The sequence below is a fragment of the Mandrillus leucophaeus genome, unplaced genomic scaffold (genome assembly GCF_000951045.1).
Source record: "Mandrillus leucophaeus isolate KB7577 unplaced genomic scaffold, Mleu.le_1.0 Scaffold542, whole genome shotgun sequence".
NCBI lineage: Eukaryota > Metazoa > Chordata > Mammalia > Primates > Cercopithecidae > Mandrillus > Mandrillus leucophaeus.
The window spans coordinates 1412533-1432577 of NW_012105831.1; the positions used below are offsets into that span (position 1 = coordinate 1412533).

General features: G+C 36.5%; 1 protein-coding gene and 1 pseudogene across 2 annotated transcripts in view; both read right to left on the reverse strand.

The window, feature by feature from the left end:
• The window catches only part of LOC105552070, a 9793-nt pseudogene extending 9601 nt beyond the window's left edge, over positions 1-192 (reverse strand). The window contains exon 1 of the transcript XR_001007940.1: positions 24-192. The product of XR_001007940.1 is annotated as an uncharacterized LOC105552070 (transcript). The remainder of the gene's footprint in view (positions 1-23) is intronic.
• Positions 193-1402: 1210 nt separating this feature from the next.
• Positions 1403-18369, reverse strand: IMPAD1 (inositol monophosphatase domain containing 1). Its single transcript, XM_011997585.1, has 4 exons — positions 18201-18369; positions 16222-16317; positions 4663-4824; positions 1403-2282 (listed from the first exon to the last, which is right to left on the reverse strand). The coding sequence occupies exons 1-4, from the start codon at positions 18367-18369 to the stop codon at positions 2011-2013; spliced, it is 699 nt and encodes a 232-aa protein (XP_011852975.1). The 3' UTR covers positions 1403-2010.
• Between the last annotated feature and the right edge of the window lie 1676 nt (positions 18370-20045).

Genomic DNA, 20045 nt, shown 5'->3' on the forward strand with positions numbered 1-20045 from the left:
CATTGCACTCCAGCCTGGCCAACAAGAGCGAAACTCCATCTCGAAAAAATAAAATAAAATAATTCCTGCTAATTTGAACTAGTTTGCTTCCAATTAAATCAGAGTTCCCATATAACATTGAAATTAAATTCCACTTTTTACTTGCCAGTCCCATTTCCCTAACTTTGATATACTACAATAAAAACAGATGCTTATACCACAGGATTCTGGCAACAGCATATACCTTTGCCATCTTGCCATTTCTCCTGAAAAAGAAAGTTTCTTCAGCTTATTGCAAAGTAAAAAAGATGAGGTCTGACTCTTTTCAAAATTCTCAAGTCCTATTTAAATATCAAGTGTTCCAACTACCAAAACTTTGAATTTTCACTGAAAAGGCGCACTAATGAGGCCCACCACCTTCTTGAATTTGGCCAGTTGTAAGAGATTGGGTGAAAACATTTGTGTCATATTAGACTCAGTTTACTAATAAGAAAGTAAAGGGCTTTGGACAATGTAACATACAAACCTAAAGTATGCACATTCCACCAGGCTAGAAAGTACATTCTTTGGTCAATTTTACTTCCAAGATAAGAAAATAAAGGGAAAGTTGCATTATGGTTAAAAAATTTAGCAAAGAAAGAAACCATGAGAAATCTCTCTCCTTATCAGTATGTTATGAAATACAAGGGCACTGGAGTCACATGAAATAATGGCATGGATAGTTTACATGAAGTTTCCAGATATCACATTGAGAGAAACCACACAAACCAATGAAAGATAGTTCACAAAGCAAGGTTCTAGTTACGGTAACACAATGAATATGTCACAACTTTTTTTTCTAACCAGACTGAATAGAAAAAAATTTCATCAAAAAGTACCTTCAAACTTCTCTATTTTAATCTGAAGGGAAGTTAAGAGAATCTCAAAAGTTACTACACTTTCAGTTTGGTTAGGCTAGATACATTTATTAATAGTAAAAGCAACCATGGCAAAAGCAACCATACTCATTCTTGATAATGAGAGAATCTTCTATATACAAACCTGGCAAATTAAAAAAACAATACTAAAAGTCTGAAAATAATGAAACCTAGTTCAATTCATGTAATGTCAAGTAACTTTCAATTGTAATAGAATCATTTATATTCTTATAGTGCCTTACAGCATATTTTATCCTTATGAGAAAATGAACCAAAATTATAGTGCTAACCCTGCATCCTTAAACCAAACCTCACAAAGTTAAAGACTAAGTGTTGGTCAGAAGGAAAAGGATGCAACCATGCATCTTCCGTAGGGAAAATGAAAATAGACAGCAAGAGAGCAGAAATGCTGAACTCATGAGTACAAACACATTTATATCTTTATAAAAACAAAACAACACACACACATACACACAGAAATTATTACAATGCAAACCATCATGTGCCTCTATTTTCTACCAGCTGGTGAACCTGTTATTAAAATTTCAAAGAAAAAATCAATTAAACTTTTTCTATTTTAATCCATAGAAATATTCAGTAACATAAATACAACATTTGTTGCATATTAATGAATGTGTGGTTTCTTGTGCTTTCCATCCAAATTAGAGGTAAAAATCTCCAATGACTTTATTTTCAACGAGATAAAATTGTAAAGTTATATTAAACATCTACACAAAAATCAATCTTTCCTTCAACCGAATTCTATATGAAAGTACTAACAGTGAAGATTCATGATGTTGTGTGAAAATGGTGACTCATAACAATGTAGACTCAGCTACAGATTTTAATTCACAAATATATATATGCGCCTTGTGTATGACAACTGTATGAAAATAGTCTCAAAAATAAAGACAATACTTGAGACACAAAGCAACCCATTTTCCCTGATCTTGCATCCTATTACAGGGAAAATAAGTCTCTGATGCTTCATAAATACTTTAAAAAGTTCAGGATGGCCTTAACCATGCATAGTCTCCACCAATCCTTCGAAGCTTCCAGCATTTCAGGCTAACCATTTCAGCTGTGAAGAACTGTACCCTGTAATCAGTTATGCTTATTTATGTCCTGTCTTTTCTAGATCTGGGAGTTTTCTGACCAGGGCCTGGTGGTTCATTCTGATGCTAGCAAGGAGTCCCCCTTCAATGCCGTCTGAACCAGTGTAACTGATTTCTTCACCACTCAGGGTAGTCATATGCCCCCCAAGGGCTTTTAAGATGGCATTACCAGCACATATATCCCACTTTTTGATGTATGTCACATGGATATATAAATCAGCTTTTTCTTGACTCTTATCAGGCACATCCAAAAGTGCTAAAACTTTATAACCTAAAAGATAAACAAAGAATTTAGGTTATTATTCAAAAAATTTTAAGAAAGTAGCATACTTTTTTGATTAAGTATACTGTTAAAATAACAGGACAGGGTGTGCAGGAGCTTGCTGCAGTCTCTGCAACTGCTTAAGTTTAAAAGTATTTCAAATTGAAACAATTTTAAAGTAACAGTATAAACACTAAACTCAGAACAAAAATACATTGCAAAGTAACTTATTTTTTATTTTATTTTTTTTGAGACAGAGTCTCGCTCTGTCGCCCAGGCTGGAGTGCAATGGCGTGATCTCGGCTCACTGCAACCTCTGCCTCCCGGGTTCAACCAATTCTCCTGCCTCAGCCTCCCGAGTAGCTGGGATTACAGGTGAGCATCACCACGCCCTGCTAGTTTTTTTTGTATTTTTTAGTAGAGATAGGGTTTTTCCATGTTGGTCATGCCGGTCTTGAACTCCTGGCCTCCTGATCTGCCTGCCTTGGCTTCCCAAAGTGTTGGGATTACAGGTGTGAGCCACCGCACTCGGCCTGCAAACTAACTTATTAAGCTAGTCTCAAATGTAACTAAATATATACCTATAATTTAAAATTTTTAAACATACATTGTGGTTATTTTCTATGGAATGACACATTCAGTATGTGCCATTTTCCATGGAATGACATATTAAACACACAAGTTTTACCTAAATGTCTAAGTAGGCCTCATGTGAAAGAGAACTAACAGTAACACTACCACTCTAAAGCCTTTTTGTAATGAGGCAGAATTTTAAAATTAATAAAAAATGTAGAAGAAACTGGGTCTAGAATCTAGTTATCTCATCCCTACTGGGTATTCTGGACATTTTTCCTAACCAACCTAACAGAGAGCCTCTAAGAATATAATGAAGCCATATTAAAGAAGGCAGATATATAGAAAAGAAAATTAAAATTATTAGGCTTAAAAGTTAAAAAGTATTGGCCAGGTGTGGTGGCTCACACCTGTAATCCTAGCACTTTGGGAGGCCACAGCAGGCAGACTGCCTGAGCTCAGGAGCTCAAGACCAACCTGGGCAATATGGCAAAACCCCGCCTCTACTAAAAATAACAAAAAATCAGCCATGGTGGTGCATGCCTATAGTCTCAGCTACTTGGGAGGCTGAGGCACAAAAATCACTTGAGCCCAGGAGGCGGAGGTTGCAGTGAGCCTAGATTACACCACTGCACTCCAGCCTGGGAGACAGAATGAGATCGTATCTCAAAAAAGACAAAAAAAAAAAAAAAAAAGGAAGTATTACTTCTCCCTTTATGTGTGCTGAGAAGATTTTCCAACACATTTGTTTGCTGACCATAATTTGCTATTAACGTGAATTAAAACATTTCTGACATGTTAGACAGTACCCATAACAGGAGCTGACAAACAGCCCCTCAAGCTAAATCCAGGTCATGGCCTGTTCTTGTAGGGCTCTTAAGATGAGAATTTTTTAAAAATATGTTCAAAAGTTCATTAAAGAAAATCAAAGAATAGTATGCAACAGAGACTGTATATGACTCACAAGGCTTGAAATTGTATTATCGGTTTCTTTTCCGAAAAACTAGGCTGACTAATAGTACAGAATATACAGTAAGGTGGGTGGGCACTAGCCTCTCTTGCTCATCCCAGGCATGCAGGTTAAAGAGTTCAGGGGTGTTAGTGACTCACGGATTAGCCTTTCTAATAATACTTACGATGACTCCTGGCATCTTTCTGCCATATGAAGCATCTTAAGTGCTTGATCTTTCTTCCCCTCTGTGATATTCCCACAGATAAGACAATTATTTTGAAATCAGATTGCATAAAAAGCAATCAGTGGTAGATCTAATGGGAGGATTCAAGAAAGAGAAATCACTGTTGTGAGACTGCTTCTTTTTTTTTTTTTTTTTTTTGAGACGGAGTCTCACTCTGTTGCCCAGGCTGGAGTGCAGTGGCCAGATCTCAGCTCACTGCAAGCTCCGCCTCCTGGGTTCCCGCCATTCTCCTGCCTCAGCCTCCCGAGTATCTGGGACTACAGGCGCCCGCCACATCGCCCGGCTAGTTTTTTGTATTTTTTAGTAGAGACGGGGTTTCACCGTTAGCCAGGATGGTCTCGATCTCCTGACCTCGTGATCCACCTGTCTCGGCCTCCCAAAGTGCTGGGATTACAGGCTTGAGCCACCGCGCCCGGCCGAGACTGCTTCTTTCTAATAAGAAGGGCAGAGTGACGAAACTCCCACCCTCGAGGTTACCAAACAGGAGACCAAGCCTGCCTTAAAAGTACACCATTCCTCCTCACTTTCTTCCCAAGCATGGACAAGCAAATCAGTCTCCTAACACAGCCTTGACCATGCCAGGAACATTCTCCAGGGATCACACAGGAAGAGGAACATACCAGCACCACCAGCTGGGATAATTGTAGTCTGGTTTCCAAAAGTCTGAAGAGCGACCTGTCTGACCATCCCTGAATGGGAACGAGACACAACGATCCTTGGGGTCTTCTCATTGTAGGAAGAGCGGGCTTTCACATTTGAACCACCATCTACCATTGCCCAAGCTGAAAAGCAAATATAATATCCATTAATGGCACTGAAGCTTTAAAACTAAAAGTTATATTCTTCAGAACCCAAAGTGCCATGTATGACTGACAAAATACTCTCTTCTAAAAAGTTATTTGTATTTTCCCCCAAAACAGAAAGTTTTATTTTTTTGTCAGAATACAAAAGTAATATATATGTATTTTTACATTAAAATGGACATGTATTAAGATGAAACTAAAAAAGGTCATGTTACCTTGCACAGCCAAAGACAACAACTATAAAATATTTAGCTTAAGGATTCCCATGCTCCACTGGCATGACACTGCAACTCCACTTCTCCCTGCATCTATCCCACTTCCTTCCCTCCCTTTCACAATTGTGATCCCAAGAGCACTCCCTAATAAACATCCTGAAGCTAATCTCCAGCTCCAAGTCTGATTCCTGGAGAACCCAACCTGCAACACAAGCACGACTAACTTCCCTAACTCCAGTTTTAAAATGCATTTTCTCCTATACTGCCTCCACTTCTATATACTCATGGTTTCAATTATTTGCATATTAGCTCAATCTCCTAAGTGACTTCATAAACAGAAAATAGTTGAAAGAGGTGAGTTAGGTTTACATATCAGCCTTATCAGAGAGTATTAAAGAAAAAGCCTTAGATTTCAAAAATAGAATAGAATTTTTAAAAGGGAAGGGGATGCCAGAGATGGCTTCAGATGATTTTCTTGGTTTGGAAGTTTTCTTCACTGACTATAAAACTATACAAGAGAACAAACTTACTCAGAATTATCCCAATTAGATTGTTGTTTTAGCAGTCACTCACTACAGGGCAAGATATAGTCCACCATGGCTAGTAATGAAACCAGCTGCATCACCAGCTTATTTCTGGCTGCAGAAAAAAAAATCAAAAACATTAGCTGAGTTTGGGTTTCTGAGTTCCCCAAGAATGATGGCAGTCTCCTGGACTCTTCTCATACCTCCTTCTAAAACCTATACACAGCAACAAGAACAACAGACAGAAATACCCATGCTCTGTACCTACAGAGTAAGTAGGAGACAGAAGAGAGCTATCAACACAGACGTATGAGAAAGTAAGGGGTAAACACTGAAGATCAGCAGGATAAGCGCTGGAGCTGACCCTAGTATGGGGATTATAGCAAGAGCTTCACAGAGGTGCTAAGAGGTCAGATAACTCTCAGTGGCTGTAGGACTCAGATAATAGCAGCCAGGATTTCTCCCCAGAAGGAAGAGGGTCCATCTAAAATGGGAAGTACTGAAAAAGTCCTGAAACTTGGCAACAAAGCATCAAGAAGCACCTTGGAGAAGATATAGGACCAGAACTGTAGTCTTGAGAACACCCTCGTGGTGGCAAGGGAGGGGGTGATGACGTAAGACAATTTTTGGGATTTGGAAGGTAGCAACTAGAGCTGAAGAGAAGGAAGAGATTTAAGATAGGGGCTTTATTGAAACAAAGTCAGATCAAACAAGAAAGAAGAGCTCTGAAACCCCAAAACCATACTGATAATGAAGATAAAGCCTTTCCCACACTAACAGAAATGAAACCTCCTGAACTGAGAATCATCCAAACTCCCTTCCTGCCACCAACCTTCCATTAATCCCACAACAGCTGGCCCAAACAGGAATAAGAAGTATAAAACTGCAATGTGCACTGAAAAATATAAAAAGAAAACAGAGAGAACACAGATTAAAACATTTCAGGATACTCAGATTTCCACAATGCAGAGAAAAACCATAAACCAATATTCTAACATGATTAAAAATAATAAACAACAATATACTGAATAAATGCCATGAAACAAAAGATCAACAACTCAGAAAAGATGGGCAAACAACAAGACGTGAAATGGGCGCTCACATAACACAGAAAAGAAACTGAAAAAAAAAAAAAGAACAAAATCACTGCAGGCTTAGCACTAAATCACAGGACAAAGGGCAACAGACTTGTTCAAAATATGGCAAGCAATGAGAAAAGCAAAAAGGAAAATGAAACAAGTAAACAGATAAAAGGGACTACAGAGAAAGTGATAGATAAAAAAACCAAAAAAGAGTCAACATACATATATAAGGAATCCCTGAAAAAGAAAAATTAATGGGATGGAGCTAATCTTTAAAATTACAATTCAAGAAAATGTCCCTAAAAAACAAAAGAGAACCTTAGTCTGGGCTCAGTGGCTTGTGCCTATAATCCTTGCACTCTGGGAGGCCAAGGTAGGAGGATCACTTGTTAAGCCCAAGAGTTCGAGGCTGCAGTGAGCTATGATCATGCCACTGCACTCCAGTCTGGGCAACAGAGTGAGATCTTGTCTCTAAAAAAATAAAAAATTTAGGAGAGGATCTAAATATCTACCCTGAGAGACATACCGAGTACCTGGGAAATCTGCCCAGAAGGCCAATTCTAAAAGACATCACAGTTATCTCATTAAAGTTTAGTGAGTTGAACAGTGTCCTACCAAACTTCCTGTCCACTTCGAACTTTCAGATTGTGAACTCATTTGGAAATAGGATCTTTGCAAATGTAATTAGTTCAGCTGAGGTCATCATGGAGTAAGGTGGGCCCTAAATCTAATGACTGGTGTCCTTATAAGCAGAGGAGACATAAAGGAGACTGTCATGTGAAGACAGGCAGAGATTGGAGTGACGCATCTATTGACTAAGGAATGTCAACAATGTCTGGAGCCACCAGAAGCTGCAAGAGAAAACTTCCTCCAAGCCTGCAGAGAAAGCATGGTCCTACTGACTCCTTGATACCAGACTTCTGGCCTCCAAAACTTTGAGAGAATAATTTTCTGTTGTTTCAAGTTTGTTGTAACAGCCCAAGAAAACTAATACAGAGTGAACCAAAGACTGTAATAACTAGCCAAGCAGTCTTTTAAGTATCAAGACTATAGACAAAGTTGTTAGCGTGTACTCAGGGAAGATCATATCATGAGTTAGCTCTTCTAAGGTAATCTATTAGAAGACAAGCTTTATCAAACCAAGGGGTGACTGAGAAACTCTTAGCAAATGCATTGTTGGTTACCATTGAACAAATTTAACTGTGGATTTAAGAGGAAACCAAAGATGGGAATAAGGTAAAAGAATAAAGGTGTATAAATGGTTATCTCATAGTTGGCTGATCAAAGTTTAACGACACCATTTAACTCTGACAAGCTGAACAGCAGAGTCGAAAAGTAAACATCAAAAAAATGTAACTGTCTAAAATGAAATGATGGTCAAGGCTAAAATATGCTAATTTCATCGCCACTTATAGTAGTGAACCAAGAGACAATGAGACAATGTCTAAAGAAAAGGACTACATGAGTATGTAAAGAAAAAAGGATAAATAAAGGCATTAGTAAAAGCAACAAAAAGAACAAATTTAACTTAAAAATAATAACAGTAGTTGTTTGAACCACACTGAACATATACAATTCATTAAGATCATAAGAATATTTTACAGAGAGCGAGCCTGTTCCTTCCTGGAAAAACATGTTCCTGCTGGAAGGGTTCTGTACTTTAACTCCTTACTCTGAAAATTGGTAAATAAAGTAAATAATTAAACATTTATCCTGCTTTTCTAGAAGAAATATTTCAGGATAAACAAATTAATTCCAATTAATACAGAAAGTTCTCTATAGAAGAATTCAAGCTAATATATGTAGAAACAACAGAAATAGAAAATCCCATTTTATAACATCTTTAAGAGATCTTAAAACGATTATGCAAAAGGTTTAACAAAACTGGATCTCAAATGATGTCAAAATCTCTCTCCAGATTTACCTGCTAGTAGCAAAAAAAATAAAAATTTTGTAACTAAGAGATCAGGTCACGAACGCTTTAAACATCTGAGCATCATTAATGGTAAGACAAATATTATGTAATATGATGCAGTAGGAAGTACGTGAAAAATACCTACAATGTATTAATGACAAAAATGCTTAACCTCAATCCTATCAAGGATTCAGATCTAATCTGCACTTTATAAGAGGATATAAAAATAAAGAAGTTAAATGATACCCTGTGGAAACAATCAGACAAGTCCAAAAGACGGACTATTCTAAAGGAGAAATGACTTAAGCTTCCCAACATCAATGTCATGGGGGGCATAAGGGGGGCCTAGGGGTTGCTCTAGATTAAGAAACCTTAACTTAACAACCTATCAACCAAAATAAATGCTTGTTGGTTGACTGGATCTTGGTTTGAACTAACCAGCTGTAAAATCCACTTTAGCAGCAATTGGGGAAATGTAAATATTTGACGACATTAGGAAATAATTGTTAATTTTATTATATTAATATACTGTCCTTTTGCAGGAAATCTCCTAACTTGTTAGAGATGCATACTGAAGTATAAGGGTAAAATGTTTATTATGATCCTTATAATTTTCTTTAAGGTACACAGGCTAAAAAATAGGAAAGCAAATATGTAAAACTGTTATCGATTGTTAAATCAGGATGAAGGGGTATATAAGCATTCATTATAATTTTATGTTTGTTGAAATTATTCATAAAAGTTTAAAAAAAAGAGAAAAACACAAAAAAATCCTCCTTTTTATAAATATTCCCAAAACCAGTTTTACTAAGAAGTGAATTTACAATGCTTTATCTCTAGAGGTCAGTATTGTTGTGTAAGAGAATAAAAATATTATAGCATATCTCAGTACATACTACCAGAATAATGTAAGAATTGCTGACTTCATATTTTTAAAAATGTTCTTCATGTTACATAAACTCAATACATTCATTAGTAACACATGAACACAATTATTTCAAGTGCCTAATACAGTAGGTGCTTAAATAAATATAAATGATGGATGATACTGAGGTATAGTGGTAAGGTAGAAGAGCAGATACAAACCGTGTTTACCTTACCTGAAACTTATTCTAAAAAAAAAAAAAAAAAAAAAAAAAAAAAAAGAAAGGCCCAGTAGGAAATAAAAAGTGGTTGGTATGTTCCTACACCAACTTCAGACATTACAATTTATTATTAATAGCTACAAATTTCCACTGAGTGAATACACACTTGACCTTTGAACAACATATCGGTTTGAACTGTGTGGCTCCCCTTACACCCAGATATTTTTCAATAAATATTTTGGTAAACTTTTTGGAGATTTGTGACGATTTGAAAAAAATTCACGGACAAACTATGTAGCCTAGAAATACAAAAAAAAAAAAAATTAAGAAAAAGCTAGGTATGTCATGAATGCATGAAATGTATGTTGGTACTAGCTTATTTTATCATTTACTACCATAAAATATATACAAAGTTTAAAATGTTAAAACTTATGAAAACTTAAGCACACAAGCACTTACAGACCATACAAACATAGCACCATTCAGTTAAGAGAAATGTAAACAAATATAAAATCATAAACAAAATTAATTATAGTACATATTACTGAAATAATTTTGTACCACCCTCCAATGCTATTGTGTGAGCCCAAGTGTCATGAGCACCCACTTAAAACCCTATGTGATGTAATCATCTCTGTGTGAGCAGTTTGTCTCTCTGGTGAATTGCTTATCATGGTAAAAAGTGATCTCTTGTGGTTTCTGCATATTTTTCATAGTGTTTAGTACAATTTCATAGTGTTTAATGCAAACTTTGAATAACACCATGAGACTCATTTCAAGAGCCACTAGTGATGCCAGAAGTGCTCCCACCTAGAGAAAAATCATGACATTACAAGAAAAAGTTGAATTGCTTAATATACACCACAGATTGAGGTCCATAGCTGTGGCTGCCTACTAGGTCAAGATAAATGAATACTGCGTAAGATAATTGTGAAAAAAACAAACAAACAAGAAAACTCATGAAGTTATTGCTGAAGCTACACCAACAGGTGCAAAAACCTTAACACTTTTTATGAAATACCTTTTTATCTCATATGAAAATGCAGCTATTATGTGGGTACAAAATTGCTATATGCCTAAAGACTGTAGTATGATTCAAGAAAAAGTAAAGTCATATGACAACTTTAAAAAAAAGGAAGGTGAAGAATCTAAAGCTGGATTATTTAATGCCAGTAAAGGATGGTGTGATAATTTTAAAACATCTGGTTTTTAAAAATGCCAAGATAACAGAATCTACCAATCAAGAGGCAGATAAGTTCCCAGATGCCATTAAGAAAATTACTGCGTTCTGTCTGCTTGAACAGGTTTTCAATGCAGATGAGTGTCTTACCCTGGGGGAAAAAAAAAAAAAAAGCCACAAAAGACATTTATTAGTAAAGAAGAGAAATTGAGCACCAGGATTTAAGACACGAAGGATGGGCTAACACTACTGTTTTGTATAATGCAGTCAGCTTTATGACCAGGACAGTCCTTAGCTACAAAACCGCTAAACCCTGAGTCTTGAAAGGAAAAGATAAAACACCAGCTGCTTGCTAGTCTTCTGACTGCAATAAGAAGGCCTGGACAACAAGAATCCTTTTTCTGGATTGAGTCCACTAATGCTTTGACCCTGAAGTCTGAAAGTACCTTGCCAGTAAGGGACTGCCTTTTAAAGTTCTTTGGGTATTGGACAATACCCCTGGTTACCCAGAACCCCATGAGTTCAGCAATAAAGGCATCAAGTGGTCTACTTGCCCCCAAACACTATGTCTCTAATCCAGCCTCTAGAGCAGGAGGTCATAAGGACCTTTAAGGCTCATTGTACAAAGTACTCTATGGAAAGGACTGCTAATACTAATAGTAGTGAACCCTGATAGAGAAGATCATTCAAAGTCTGGAAGGATTACACCACTAAAGATGCCACTGTTATAGAAAACCCATGAATTCATCAAGCCGAAAATAGTAAATTCCTGCTGGAAAAAACTGTCCAGATGTTGTGCATGTCTCCACAAGATTTACAACAGAGGCAATCAAGAAAATTATGAAAGAGTGCGGATATTATTTTTAAAAGGTGGGAGGTAAAGGGTTTCAAAATAAGGATCTTGGAGACATTCAAGAGTAAATAGACACCACACCAGAGGAATTAACAGAAGATGACTTGATGGAGATGAGTGCTTCAAACCAGGGCTAGATGATGAGAAAGAAGATGTAGAAGAAGCAGTGCCAGAAAATAAATTGATATTAGACAATTCGGAAGAAAGGTTCTCATTATTCAAAACTGCTTTTGACTTCTTTTATGACATGGACCATTTTATGATACAGTCACTGAAACTAAAGCAAATAAGGAAGGATTGGTACCACACAGTAAAATTTTTAGAGAAATGAAAAGTAAAAAAGTCAGACATTACAATATATTTTCACAAAGTTACATCAAGTATATCCTGCCTCTCCTTACACCTCCTCCACCCAAGACAAGACTAATAATCCTTTCTCTTTCTCCTCCTCCTCCTCTGCCTATTCAAAGTGAAGACAAAGAGGATGAAGATCTTTATAAGCCATTTCCCTCTTATTCAGTCATATATTTGCTCTTACGATTTTCTCAGTAACATTTTCTTTCCCCTACGTACTTTATTGTAAGAATACAGTACATAATAAATATACAAAATATGTGTTAATCAACTATGTTATTCATTAAGATTTCTGGTCAAAACAAGGCTATTCGCAGTTAAGTTTTTAAGGAGTCAAAAGTTATACACAGATTTTCAACCACCAGTGCCCCAACCCCTGCACTGTTCATGGGTCTACTGTACTACACTTACTTATACATTTATATATTACTTCATTAAAATACTATTCAAGTATCTCTTGATTCTAAGAATTTCAAACTCAAGGAATTAATTCTAATTAAGTCTGATAAAAATTTTTATAAGCTTTGCTCCAACTACTGCCAACAACAATAATATCTAGTTCCCACTATAGACAAGTGTAGCTAAATTCTGGTAAACATACCCAATACTTAACTGGTATTCCTCCAACATCAACATACCATCTGGATCTGAAAATAACATTCCAAGAGAAGGGCACAAGGCAAGCAAACATTCAGTGTGGGAATGGAAGGTCAACCCAACATAATTCTGAACTTATTATGTTAGACAGTTTGCAGACTAGCAAGCACCTTTGTGTTCCAGCACACTGGGCAAGTTAGCTGCATTACAGAAGAATGGGGTATTATATTACTAATTTAAAAACACATTTTTAGAAACCACTTTTTGCTAAGTTAGGGACGTTTGGCTTCTTTAAGGTGGGTAAGCCTACAGACAAGAGAGGAATATATATTCTTATTAAATAAGTTTCTAAAAAGGAGAATTTTATTATCCCTATTCTTCCCCCTAATACCTTCAGATGTGAAAATCAATGCCCAGAGAATGTGAATCTATTTGCCAATCTAATATCAATTTCCTCTTCATTTCCTTTATTTAGCTTCCAATTATCTTTGGAATAGCAGGCTCTGTTTGCAGCTAAGGGTGTCATGTGACATTCGGCCAATAAAATGAAGCAGAGGTTTAATGGATAGGACTTCAAGATATTTTTTTCCTAATACAAAGAATATAGGGTAGATCTTTAGTCTCTCTTCTTTCTCCTTTCCTCCTGCCTAGAACAGAGAACCATGGTAAATGAGAGGAGCCACCTTTGTGAACATGCAAACAAAAAGCTACATTCTAAGAAAAAAAGTAAAAAGACAGGACTCAGATCCTTAAACATATTATGGAGTCACTAAAGCACACCTATGCTTTGGCCTTCTTGTTAATTGAGAAAAAGAAACCCTTGTTGAACCACTGCAATCAGATTTACATTGTGTGTAGCTAAATGCCATCCTAACTGATATAGTGAGATAATAAGGGAGAGTGTCAAAAGAACAAGAGGGATTCAAAGACTTAAGCTCTATATTTAACTTTTATATGCCTGTTTTTTTTTTTAATTAAAAAAGGTCACCGTAATTTCCATTTTATATTCCTTCCAGAGTTACCGAAGACTGAAAAAGCTTATGTCAATGCACTTCATAAACTGTGAAAATACAAAATAATTGTAAGATACTATTAAGGAGTGGTTAGTTCTTATAGTAACATTTTGAACTTATGGTTTTCATGATAGGAGCTCCTAAGTTCATTTTTTCATCTATAAAAAAGGATAATGTCTTTCCTTGTCACATAGTTACTGAAAGGTTCAAATAAGATAACATTAAGTATACTGCAAATTGTTAAACACTATATAAATATTAGAAATTACGGTGTTATTATTTTGAAAGTCGTGTGATACTGATTTGAATAAAATTTCTATGGTTGATTCTACCACTAATTTACATGAATGACCTTGAGGAAGGTATTAAATTTTTGAGTCTCATTTCCTCATTTGTTAAGTGAGAGTACTGATTTTAGTAACTGTGCCCCTCTCTCTGTGTAGCAGTACTATGCTGTACTCCAACATCTACTTTCCCTGTTTTCCTTGAAAGACAGAATCCCTAAATTTTAGTTTGGATGGCCATTGAAAATAAGGACTACATTTTTTTGCCTTCTTTGCGACTGGGTTCTAGATAGGTTTTGATCAATAGGATGTGAGGTGAAGAGATGCATGTTTGACTTCACAAGTCAAACCCTTAATGGGAAATGTCCTCTATGTCTCCCTTTTTACCCTTTCCACGGGTGAAATATGGCCGAAGTGGTGAGCCATCCTCAGTCACACAGAGGAAGACAACAGCAAAGCAACAATAATAGAGAGAGAACTGCATGCCTGGCACCAGGGAACCACCCTGGCAGTCATGGGCTGCTTATATACTATCTGTTAAAGAGGTTGTATTCAACCTCATATATTTTGGTGTACATTACAGTAGTCTAAATTAACAGCCTAGTGTGTATTCCAACTAATTCAGTAAGGATTAAGGAAAATATGTGAAGGTAATCCATAAACCATAAAGCAACTATATAATTAATCTTACAGTACATTGTCATAGTAATGGTATAAATCTTTTGTAGCTTATCAAACCATCAACTTTAAAAATTATTTGAATTATGAAAAGAAGAAAAAAGGTCAGATAGCATAAAGTGGACTTGATTTTGAAACACAGAGCCAACACTCAAATAGATGTTTAGCCAATCTCAGAGCAGCCAGGATTTGGGATTCACAGTTACGCAGCAAAGCAAATACATAATTTTAGAGTAATCAAAAATTAACTTTGTCTTTCTGCTTCTCCCCACTTCACAGACAGCCTTTTTATGTTAATTATCAGTCACGCCCCCTAAGACACAATGGGGATGACTGCAGTAAATGATGGTAGTATAGGATGCCCATTGAGTCCATATCCTAAAGCTGCCATAAAAAACTACAGGTTGAAAATTCCTAATCCAAAATTCCAAAATCTGAAATGCTCTAAAATCCAGGACAAGCACTGACATGATGTCACAAGTGGAAAATTACCTACTGGACCTCATGATAGTTCACAGATAGACCTTTGCTTCAACCACAAAATTATTTAAAATGTTGTATAACATTACCTTCAAGCTATGTAAACAAGCTATATACGAAATACAAATAAATTTCATGTTTATACTTGGGTCCCATCTCCAAGATATCTCATTATATATATGCAAATACATTAAATCTGCAATGTGAAACACTTCTGGTCCCCAAACATTTCAGATAGTGGATACTTAATTTGTACCACAAATTTGGTGGCTTATAAAAATATATATATTTTCTTATAGTTCTAAAGGCCAGAAGTCTAAAATCAAGGGGTCAGCAGGGTTAGTTTCTTCTGGAGGCTCTGAGGGAAAATAACTTCCATGGCTCTCTCCTAGCTTCCGGTGACTGCAGTCCTTAGCCTATTAAAGACATCACTCCAATCTCTGCCTCCACCTTCACATCATCGTATCCCACATATGTCTGTGTCCTTTCTGTTTCTTATAAAAACACTCTAATTTGCTTAAGAACCTTCTCTAATCCAGTATAATCTCATCTCAATGCTTACCTTTACATTGTGTTGTTATGGTTAAACTGTGTCCCCCAAAAAGATAAGCTGACATCCTCACTCCCAGCACCTCGAAATCTGACTTTATTTGGAAATATGGTCATGGTAGATGTACTAGGTTAAGATAAAGTCACACTAGAGTAAGGTGGGTGCTTAATCCAAAATGACTAGTGTGCTTGTAAGAGGAGAAGAGACACAGACACACAGGATGCCATATGATGATGGAGGCAGAGATTGGAATAAACACTTATAAGCCAATGAATGCCACAGATTGCTGGCAAAATGCCAGAAGCTAAGAGAAAAACAAATAGATTGTCTCTTACAAGTTTCAGGGAGAGCATGGCTCTGCCAGCACCACGATTTTAGATTTCTAGGCTCTAGAACTGTCAGACACTACACTTCTGTTGTTTAAGACACATGATTTGTGTTTTTTTGTTACAGTAGCCCTAGGAAACTAATATAGGAGTGGACACAAATTTGGGTATATGACAGTAAATACTAGAGACAAATGGTTCCATAACAGTAATTCTTGAAAGCTCTAGCAAATTTCATACCTGTATATTCGGAAAATGGCTTATGTATAACTCCTAACACAGGTTTACCATTTACAGCTACACACACCATAGTAGTGACGTACTTTCGAAGATCCTCTACGAGAAAAAAAACAAACAACACACACAAATGTCAAAGTAATGTGCATAAATTCAGGATACGATATTACACTTTAGTTCATTAAAAAATTTATATACATGAAATATGAAATGTCTTTCCAAAACAACAATCCCTTCAAGCAAACAGAGTCCAAGGGCAAGAGCCAGTTTAAAGGAGTGGCTAACAGTTCTGGTTCACAATAAGATACCATCTCACACCAGTCAGAATGGCTATTATTAAAAAGTCAAAAAATAACCGATGTGAGTGAGGTTGTGGAGAAAAAGGAATGCTTATACACTGTTGGTGGGAGTGTAAATTACTTAAGCCACTGTGGAAGACAGTGTGGCAATTCCTCAAAGGCCTAAAAAAAGAAATACTATTTGACCATTACTGGTCTAAAAGAATATAAATCATTCTATCACAAAGACGCATGCATGTGTATGCTCACTGCAGCACTATCCACAATAGCAAAGACATGGAATCATCTTAAATGCCCATCAATGATAGACCAGGTTAAAAAAAAAAAAATGTGGTACATATACACCATGCAATACTATGCAGCCATAAAAAAGAACAAGATCAGGTCCTTTGTAGGGGCATGGATGGAGCTGGAGGCCATTATCCTTAGCAAACTAACACAGGAACAGAAAACCAAATACCAGGTGTTCTCTATGTGGGGAGCTAAATGATGAGAACACATGGACACATAGAGGAGAACACCACACACTGGGGCCTTTCAGAGGACACAGAGTCAGAGGAGGAAGAGAATCAGGAACCACAACTAATGGATACTAGGCTTAATACTTGGGTGTTGAAATAAATGTGTACAACAAACCCTCACGACACAAGTTTACCCTATGTAACAAACCTGTACTTATACTCCTGAACTTAAAAGTTAAAAAAAATTGCATTTAGAGTCATAACTCTTTTATATTATAAAAATCACACAAACAAAAGAGTTCTGGTTCTAAAGGCAGACTACCTGGGTTATTCTCCTAGCCCACCATTTTGTTAACTGAATGTCTTTGAGTAAATCACTTAAATTCAGCTTCCTTATCCGTATAATATAAACAACAACTAAGCACTCATCTTTAGGTATAAATTAAAATAACTTTTAATTTAAAAAATCAAATTAGACACTTAAAATAATCCCTGCACAAGGGATGTGCTCACTAAATGTTATTATTATAAGAACAGGCCAATCTCAGTTTAGGAAGAACTTTTTATGAACAAATATTCTGTATTTCTATTATCTATTCCTGAAAAGTTCTATGTTGTAATTTCAGTTACTATTAGATATATACATCCAGAGTCTTCTCCCTGTTCTCCAAAGTTATATATTGATTGTTATGGTTCAAGTTCAGCGCAAAAGCACTGAAATACAAAGGTAAAAAGGTAGAAGCCTCCATATCTAGGGAACTTACCATCTAGCAGGATAAACAGATTAACTTTAACATATAAACCAAAGGAAGAGCGAAAGGCAGAAATTAGCTACCTCTGGGTAAGAAATAAGGCCTGAGACGGGATCTACAAAAATAAAATTTGACTAGGACTAGGTAAAAAAGGAGACTGGAGGGGCAGTAGTTCTGTTTTATTACTTACTTGCTTTCTGAGTACCTAGAAATTTACTATTTTGAATTCCAAAGTCAGATGTACACGCATTAAAACTTAAATTCCTAATATCCTGAGTAAATATTAAATTCTGGCTAAAGAAGTTTCTTCAGTTATAGGTGTCCAATATAAAACATTTTGCTACTACTGTTAAAAATGCTTCTTTACTGAACAAACAGTGAGCCACTATCACCTATAGGAAGTATGCCTTGGTTCTAGCTCTCTACTACTAAATGTCAATCAAATGTTTTGAGTTCAGTTTAAAAATTACCTGTATATTCCTGTGTAGCATCAAGTGGGTCAATCCAGACAGTAACACTTTCTGCTGGTACCTCTTTAGGAGTAGTTACTTCCTTTAGGATATCCTCAGGAATCTTATGATCCCACAAGATAACCTCCTGATCAGCTGCATCCACGTGTTCCTCAGTATTTATCTGCATTAAAAACAGGTGACAGTTAAAAAAAGAAAGAAAAATAATCACTATTTGATAAACTACAAAAGTATTACAGACAAAAATCACACAAATTATAAATAAGTAAATCTCTATTTTTATTTCTTTCGAGGCTCCATATTGCAAAATGAAAAAGAAAAAAAAAAAAATCCATGACATCAGGTCTTTAAATGCTTCCCAATCTAATATTCAAACTTGGTTTGTTGACTAATCAAGACAGATAATTCAGACATAGAGAAATATCGAGAAACTGAGCATCAAAGAAACAAGCTACTTAAACCTTAACAACGCTTTATGAAAAACAATAGCTCTTTTTCATATGAATAACAACGCTTTATGAAAAAGAACAGGCCAGGCGCAGTGGCTCAAGCCTGTAATCCCAGCACTTTGGGAGGCCGAGGCGGGCGGATCACGAGGTCAGGAGATCGAGACCATCCTGGCTAACATGGTGAAACCCCGTCTCTACTAAAAATACAAAAAACTAGCCGGGCGTGGTGGCAGGCGCCTGTAGTCCCAGCTACTCGGAGGCTGAGTGAACCCGGGAGGTGGAGCTTGCAGTGAGTCGAGATCGCGCCACTGCACTCCAGCCTGGGTGACAGAACTAGACTCCGTCTCAAAAAAAACAAAAAAAAGAAAAAGAATAGCTCTAAAGTGTTAAAATAGACAATATTCTGGAACACAACACAAGCAACTAGAGTTAGAAGACAGACATATCACAGAATAGAGAGGTACACTCAATTTTCTACCTTTTTTTTTTTAACTAAGGAACAAAATTAAAACATAAAATAAATTTAACTTACCATACAAATACGTAAGGATGTGGGGTAAGGAGAGAAATATAAGTAGAGGAAGGGTTGTTACGAGAAGAGAGGAATATATTCTCTCCTTACCCCACACGCTTACATACGTATACACACACACACACACTCCCTTACATATATATATTCTCTCTATATATGTTACATATTATTTCTTATATATAACATATATATACATGTGTTTGTATAATACTTTATATAAGTATTCTATTCATTTACAAATACATTACAGATTCCTTTAAATTGAGATTGCTCAACTTTGGCACGAATGACAATTTGGACTGTATATTTCTTTGTCGTGGGGTTGTCCTGTGCATTGTAGGATGTTTAACAGCATCCCTGGCTAAATGCCACTAGAATGTACTAGATGCCAGCAGCAACACCCTCAAGGGCGACAAACAAAAATGTCTCCAGACATTGTTAAGTATGCCCCTGTCCCATCCTATGAAAAAAACAGTTTTTAACAGTGTACTTCTTAATGCATGCTAAAATATAGCCTAATGTTTTGGCCAAGTGTGGTGGCTCATGCCTGTAATCCCAGCACTTTGGGAGGCCAAAGCGGGTGGATCACGAGGTCAAGAGATAGAGGCCATTCTAGTCAACATGGTAAAACCCCATCTCTACTAAAAATACAAAAATTAGCCAGGCGTGGTGGTGCGTGACTGTAGTCCCAACCACTCGGGAGGCTGAGGCAGGAGAATCACTTGAACCCTGGAGGTGGAGGTTGCAGTGAGCTGAGATCACGCCACCGTACTTGCCAGCCTGGTGACAGAGCAAGACTTCATCTCAAAAAAAATATATACATATAGTAATAATAATAAAAAATAATGTTTTAGAACTGCATTT